The sequence below is a fragment of the Bactrocera dorsalis genome, chromosome 3, assembly GCF_023373825.1.
Source record: "Bactrocera dorsalis isolate Fly_Bdor chromosome 3, ASM2337382v1, whole genome shotgun sequence".
Lineage (NCBI taxonomy): Eukaryota > Metazoa > Arthropoda > Insecta > Diptera > Tephritidae > Bactrocera > Bactrocera dorsalis.
The window spans coordinates 39227088-39235469 of NC_064305.1; the positions used below are offsets into that span (position 1 = coordinate 39227088).

General features: G+C 37.7%; 1 protein-coding gene across 2 annotated transcripts in view; it reads right to left on the bottom strand.

The window, feature by feature from the left end:
• Positions 1 to 5070, bottom strand: part of LOC105233073 (protein CBFA2T1) — a 72629-nt gene extending 67559 nt beyond the window's left edge. The window contains exon 1 of one of the 2 annotated variants that reach the window (XM_049452085.1): positions 4390 to 5070. In XM_049452085.1, the coding sequence (XP_049308042.1) occupies positions 4390 to 4398 (9 nt within the window). In that variant the 5' untranslated portion in view covers positions 4399 to 5070. Of the gene's footprint in view, positions 1 to 3155 lie in introns of both variants that reach the window. The other variant, XM_011215026.4, reaches the window with a different exon arrangement.
• Positions 5071 to 8382: the final 3312 nt, after the last annotated feature.

The window sequence follows — 8382 nt, forward strand, 5'->3', positions numbered from 1 at the left end:
ATAATTTTTCATCTGAAACGGACGCTATTTTCTCAGCTTTAACGATTTCGGTGTTTGACTTCGGAAGTATGCGTGTCACATCGAAATAACTTTTACCCATTATCAATAAATTAATAATTACTAACTATTTTTTTTTAAATCCGGAATACCTTTGTAGAACTGAATGTGAATAAACAAAGCATTTAATGCACACGACAGGGCAGAAAGATTTACTCATTCTTGCATATACATTATGCATTCATACCCGTAAGCATTTATTACATTTTCAAATATATAATACATAAATAGAGATGGAATAAGATAGCGTTCCACTAACTCTATGCCTCGTATACTTATTTACTTGGTAATTTAACATGTGCGCATGTGAATATGATTTCAAAAGTGGTACTGAGCAGCTGCCAAACAGCTGAAGCAATCAATTTGAAGGAAACAAACAGCGCGTCTAGTTAGACATGCATACACATCTACCCAAGTATTTGGCACATACATATGTATATGTAACATGTGACCATTTTGTGTTTACTGCCATCATCGCAACATTAATGACTATGTTCATACGAGGAATCTTTTTGTCGCCCAAGATGATTTTTGCAGGCGTGGGGACGACGAGACGAGAGGAAGGATCGTGCCGCTCCTGCTGGGAGGGCACGTTTTGTGTTTTTATTCATTTATACTTTTGCAACCGGTTGATACAGAGTATTATAGTTTTTTCCACCTAATGGTTGCACGTATCACCTAAAACTAATCGCGATAGATATAGAGCTATATACATTAGGGTGATTCAAAAAAAATTTTTTTTTTTTTCAATTGGTACTCGCAAAAATAGGTTCCTAGACACCTCTAAGAAGGCCTCTCCAAATGTGAGATTTTAATTGTAACGGGAAGGTTCTCCGCCTAACGGTTTTCTATTTTTTCTTATTATCAGATAGAAAAATTTATATCTCGCTTCCAACTACTTGAAAAAATATCTTGTTAATTGGGTTTTGTAGGAAATTGAATGCTCTAAAATATGGTCTTTTATGATTTTTTCGTAAATTTGATGATTTTTGGGAAAATTTTTTATTTCTTAATAATTTTATAACTCAATGAAAAAAAATTATTACGAATAGGTTTTTGGAGAGGCTGACTTAGAGGTGCTTAGGAACCTATTTTTCAGAATACCAAACGAAAAAAAAATTTATTTTTTTTGATCCACCCTAATATGCACTGATTTTTGACGATGAATATCTCGTAAACGCTTAACTTTATCGAAAAATTACAGTAGACCATTTTTATAGAGCAGTAAATTTCCTACAAAACTATGAGTTTCATCATTCATTCAGTTTTGCACCATCCGTGAAAAAATGAAAGAAATGCATTATTAATATTTTGTCCATAGACCCTTATTTTCTATGACCTATGTTATACGTTGTGGCATGCTCGCAACTTGATTTTCAACAATTGTTTTCGGAATATTATTCCACTCTAGTTCAACACGTCCCCAAAGATTGTTTAGGTCGGATGGGGCTGATTGATACTGTCCGAGCCGTCGCTTCACAATTGACCATAGGTTTTCAATTGAATTGAGGTCGGGACTTTGCGCTGGCAATTCCATCACCTTAAAATTTTGGTTTCCCAGCCATTCTTTTACAATTTTCGCAGTGTGCTTGGGATCCCCATCTTGCTGAAAAGTGATTTCATGCTCTGGATACGCACACTGGTCAAGAAAATTGGGAAGCTGTGTTTGCAAAATACTTAAATAATCTTCCTTACGCATAATCCCGTCTATTTTGTGCAACGGTCCCACATTCCAAAACGTGAAGCACCCCCAAGCCATTATGTTGCCTCCTCCATGTTTCACTGTTTGCTTCACGTGATGCCTTTGAAGCTTGTCACCGGGTCTACGCCAACAGTACTGTTTTCCATCCGATTGAAAACGGTTAAACTTGGATTCGTCCGACCAGATAACACGTTTCCAGTCTTCAACTGTCCAGTTTCTGTGTACCTTTGCGAATTTTAGTCGTGCCTTAACATTTTTCTCGGATAAAGCTGGTTTGTTTTTTTTCACAGCTGCGACGTAACCAATCTTAGCCAGCGCTCTTCTAGCTGTGCATCGACTTACTCCTTTATTTATTTTCTTGGAAGCCTCTGCTGGCGTTAAAAGCTTATCTTTCCTCATTTTGGACATCATAAGTCGAGCGTCAGAGTCTGTTAGAAGGCGGCGGCGACCATTCAACATGTTTTCAACACAAACATTTTTTCTTTTTTGCACCTTGACTACCACTGATTGACTAACTTGCAGTTTGTCAGCAATAGTGCGTGTCGAACAGCCACTCTTAGTCAGGGAAACAATACTATTTTCTTTATCTGGAGACAGCTTCTTCATTTTTCAAGAACAATTTAGAGACTAATTTCCAAATGCAATAAAATGACTACAAACTTGTGGAAAAGAGTGATTCTTTGAATTATGACAACGAATAAGGAATACAAAAATACATATAACAGTAAATCTGCAGGTCAATTGCTGATAAGAAAGTAAGAACAGCAAAAATATGTGCGAATAACGGATGGTGCAAAACTGAGTACATGCCGCTTTTTTTTGTTTTTGATTTATAACTGTGCCATTGCTTCTGTTACTATTTTGCTATTTACGCCTAATTGTTACAAATAAACTAGATATTCAAGAAAAAAAAGTTTTTGTCATTTACTTCATTCGTTTATTTTTTATGCGCGCTCAAACATGAAAATGTTGATCGTGGAATCACTTTTGCTCCCCACTGTATGTATATACAAAAATAAAAAAATCCTAATTTGTATGGAGAAACATCTTACCGTTAAGTATTACAATAGTTTTAGGGCTGAGTTCTTAATGTCTGTTCAATTTACGAAAGAAGGAGTAATGATTAAGTTAAGAACTTAAAAGGCAGAAGGCTGCTAGCCAGACATTGAGAAAACGGCACTTAGGATGCCCGCAGAGTGAACGTCAAGCCGAGCGTTAAGCGTCTACTCTGCGGATACCCTTAGAATTATCATAAGATAATAGGAATTCCATTTAACGCTATTTATGTGGACCTTATGTGGTCCACAATTATATACATAATTTTTTAAATTATTAGATATATGTGTCAAAACTAATTTAGCTGGCAATTAAAGTAAAATTGTAAATGTGTACTCACCATAATAAAATGTGCCAATGAGAAAAATGCCGCCAGTGCAAATGTTTACCAAGTCACGATTGCCAAGAGGCGTAGAGCGTGAAAAATTTTCAATTATTGACAAAATGAAGAGTTTATAAACATCTTCTCATCTTAATATTATAGGGGAGAGAGCCATATGATTGATAGAGTGCAACATATGCGTTTTTTAGTGAATTGGGGTTGGAGAAGACGTTGATCGATAATTGATTTAATTCCAAAACGCTCACAGCAGAAAGCCCAACTTAATCTATCACAATTCAATCATTTAAGAGATTATTAAAAGATCACTGGTCGATCCGCCTAAGATACCGCGTGCACAATGATTGTTATTGTTTTTAGCTTCTTTGACAGTTACTTATAATTAGTTATTGTTTACGTCTTAAAAGCTCCTACATACATTCTTAATTGTGTGCATCAGGGGTGGGAGCTGCTGTTTTATATCAATTCGCCGTCTATTTCACGGTGCTTTGTAAAGCGAATGAATTTATGAAAGTTCTCAAATTTTGAACGGTGTTTCTTTCTTTATTATTTTTGTTTCACAATTTCGCACTCATATTTAATTTTCGACATGCATATGTACACACGCGATTATATGGTATGTATGTATGCAGTTGTTTTATTTTGTGCGATAGTCAGTTGGATGACACAGTGAAACAGCTGCAGCTGCTTTCTATCCTTCTCAACGTTTCAGCCGGAGCACATCTACGGTGCACACAGGCGAAATGGAAGGGGGTGTAGTGGAGGCTAATGTGCTAGGTTGCAGCCAAGAAGCGTATGCACTAGTTTGCAGCGGTTTGGTTTTACCCCGAGTATATGAGCTTCCTCTTAAAGGTCCACACTTAGGCACGTGCAACTGCTTTGCTCGGCAACGCTTCACTGTGACTTAATTGTTTACCTTTTGTCAATAACTTTGCCTTTGAATGCAACGCGAATGCGCCTCTTGTTATTGCACTTGTAGTTAAGTTTCCAATGTTTATTTTTTTATTATTTTAGGCTGGCGGCGGCGGCTGCCTCCTTCTGATAGCTGTTTTTACTTAGCTTTCGCACCGCGGGGCATCTGTTTTAAAACACTTTTGCGCAAAATTTATTTATGCTTCATCGGTGAACAATTTAAAAATTCGTTCGGCAGTCGAGTTTCCACTTTTAATTTTTTGCGTTTCAGTTATTTTTTGGTTTTTTGTTTTTTTGCTTATTATTACTGCAATTACTTTACCTTTTGCATTTCATTCCTTCAGCAACGCGGTGTTTGTTGCAAAATATTAAAACAGCTGCGCGCTGGCATGTGTTGTACGAATTACACAAATACAATTTTCATTGCTTCGTCTTAGCATTAACAAGCCCAGTACTTTTTGTTGCGTTGTTTTCATTTTAGTTTGTAATTTGTATAAATTAATTGTATTTTAAATTTTTTCGTTCGCTCGTTAAAACCTACACAAAAGGGCATTCAAGGAGTATGTGCACAAAAGACTAAGGACACAAACTTTCTTCACTTTCATTTCTTACAGAAATCACTTATATTTCTAAATATGCACCTTTTCACTAAGCACCGCGCATAGAGTGGAGGTGCTTATCAACAAAACCGGTCCGCTTGTTTTTCTTCGGTCGCCACACACAACCGGCACTAACTCGAATTCCGATGGCACTGAGTTCAACTGATCCGATAGCTGGTCGCAACACCAGCGCCACGTTCTCATCGGAATTTGAATTGTCTTTGCTGCATTGCTTTGCGTTTGCAAAGACAAAGTGACTAGCCTGACTGGTTTGCTTTTGTTTCATACGAGCACGGTGTAGTTAGGAATGTGCCTTCGAACCAGTTGTTTACTTTGACCTCGCATCCAGTAATTTGTCCGCTTGAACGTGCTCACGGTTCGACGGCGCGTTAATATTTGGCATTACGATTTTGGTCGAAAAAACGTTTTGGCTAAAATGTCATTACTGTTTAGTCCTGTCGTACCCGACACTGAGTTCTTTGCTCTCTCGTAGTTTCACGCTCTCTTAGCTAATATGTTGGGTGTGTGTATGTGCATTGACTCATACGCTTGCTGTCGTTTCTTCCATCTGTTGTCCACCATAACAATTGGAAAATGCTTTTCTGACGCATGCGCGCTATCCAATAATTTGTAGTTGTGGATGTTGTTTGTATGGCAAGCAAAACAGCTGTTCCCTTGATGAGTGCGCACAGTGTGTGCGGCAGTTGCCTAAATGCCTTCGGCGCCTGCCTGCTCACAGCTGCTGTGCACCTTTCGCTAACATTCTTTGCTCTGCCAATGAGTCGTCGTTCTCTTTATACATGCATATACATAAACATTTATACATACATACAGTCGCTGAACAGAGGCGTTTGCTTCAGACAAAAACAAAAAACTGAAAAATATGTAAAGCAATAACTGACAGCCATCGATGAGCATTCAAGAGCAGCCGGTGTTTTTTCCTTCCTTTACTTATTTTTTGCTCACTTAAGCAATTGCATTTGCCTCCACTGCGGTTGTATGCTTGATCTGGTATTATCGATGTTATTCCATATGAATGAATGGCAAGCCAAAGTTGTTGTATTCGAATGATGGCACTGCGAAATGTTATTGTTGTGACGTACTAATATTTTAATTAAAAATTTTTATACGTTTGTTTGAGACTGACGGACATATTTGTATATGTACGCATATACATATGTATATACGTGTGTATGTACATATGTATGTATTGATGTTTATGATATTATGATTATGAGAATATGAGCAGTGGACAAATAACATATTCGAACTGAACGTAGTACTTCTTCAAAAGAGTAACATTAGAAAAACTTATTTTGTTATAGTTTTAAGTTAGTTTCGAAAACTAACTGAACTGAAGAAATATAGAAGACAAGAGAGCCGAATCTTTCCAGAGTACCTTTGCGAAATGGTTATGATACAGCCTGAAACCCACAACGTCACGAACGTGTGCAAAGACCTCGAGGAAATAACGATCCTCGAAGGAACTTAAGCGAAAACAGATAGCTCTTGTATACAGGCGTGCCCACGATGCCAAAGCCGTATTTGGGTTGGGAACAAAAAGATCGGGTGGTCGATCTGCCACCTTTGGGAATATTTTCTATTCCCCGGTGTTTCAATAACGTCACATGGCGTATATAAGTGAGCAATACTTTCAGGGTTCGGAAATAACTATAGTCTTGCAAGGGACAACCCTTAAAGACCTGCTCCTGAGTCTCTTAAATATAATATGTTTCACATGGGTGAATAATACGAATATGATCGTCCCATAGCAGCAATTTCAGAATTTGAAGATTTCTTCTTAAGAGCGATTTTAACGTATGTCAAACATAAACACAAATAGTACCCATATGGCAATTACTGCTAAAATACGGTGCTCCCAAGAGACAGAACTTCTTAGCAAAACCACTTCTGGAAATGGAAGCTGGAATTCACAACATTTTGAAACAGCCACTTTTATACAGCCCTGTTTAAGCTAGGAAAAGGAACTGGTCACAGTACAATGCGTGGAACAAACGCCAATTCCAAAGCTCTGAAATTTACCTAGGCGTCGCCTACAGTGTAACCAGGGTGGAGCGAAGTAAAATCGTCTCAGAGAGGTATTTAAAAGCCACAAAAAGCTCCTGAAGTCGGCATTTACCCGTAGCAAAAAATCATATTTTTAAAAGTTTTGTGATTTCCTATGTGAAACGAAGAACAGAAACTGCAGAGTTACACTCATTATTCACGGAAGAAGAAAAAACTGATCGTAGAGTAACGCAAGGTCCCGTGTTAGGCCACCTCTTAAGCCTCTTGCGGACGGTCTTATGCTAGTAACAGTGGCTAAATAACTAAATGACCTAAGAAATAAATGCAATGAGTACATAAATGGTCTGCGCTAATAGTTATAACTAGCTGAGCACAAAGCAAGTTTTTGCTAAAAAATATATGTACATATGTATGTATATAATTCTAGGAATAACCAAACCAAAAAAGACACAAATAAGGAATAAATTTTCACAAAACTGTAGGAAACCATAAGCATCTCACATAGAATATGCCAATAGCGATTCAATATGCGGGGTGGTACAAGCTGTGCTTGGCATAAAACTTCGCGTGCAATCGGAATAAAAACAAGCATACCCACACGCACTAGGGCACTACAGTATGGCCAAAGTCAAAGTAAGCTGAAAGTGCCAGCCGTGTTAACAACGACAACAGAAACAACAGCAACAACATCAGCAAACAGTATAAGCAGCAAAATGCCAACAGCAGCCGAACACGAAGTTTGCACATAAACCCGCATAAGATCCACCGACCCACCCCAAAACAACACCATCAGTTGGTGCACAGCTGCCGGAGTGCCACACCGTCTACACACAGCAGCCAGCACAAATTCAAAGCAAGCATCAGCCGGCAAATGATGAAAAACGCCATTAGGTGAGATTTGGTCATACGAACAACAATTGCGCAACAATAAATGAGAAGCGACACCACACCGAGGGCAAACAGTCGGCCATATCGAATGTTAGACGCACAAAGTGTGCAAGTAGATGATGGTTGCCAGATTATTCTAAATTAATGAAAACAAATTAAGAAAAAAGTAAGGAAGGGTTAAGTTCTGGCATTTTATGCTATTGCAATTTTTAAAGAGCAAGGTCCGAGGTATATTTTAAGGAATTGGTAAAATTTATTATTAAACCTGACGTTGCCAAAGAATTCGATACTCGTTATACTAAGAAAATATGAATGGATTATAATCATATTCGGTATCTTAGTATTATAAGTTAATAAGATACCAAACATAGGTCGTAGACTGCAATTTTGACTATTTTTAGACTTGAGGTGGCATACCTTAAAGGTATTATCTGTGCAAAGTTTCATCACAATATGTAAATTGGTACATGATTTGTGAAAAAAATAAATAATTATAGTATATGGAATTAAAAATTATATTATGTGGGAAGTAGGCTTGGCTGTTGTTCGACTTTCACCATTTTACATCCTAATATAGGAATGTTCAGGGTGATGTTACGTATCGAATTTGATGATCGGTACAGCAGGTCCCGAGATATAGGATTCAACTTAAAAGTGGGCGGTGACACGCCATTGTTCGCACTATCTCAAGTGTAAATTTAATGCCACTGACGACTTTATTTATTGAGTTTTGGCGTTTTCAGTAGTTTCAACATATATCACCTTTATATGGGGTTCACTCATTCTCCGAGTGTCGAAAA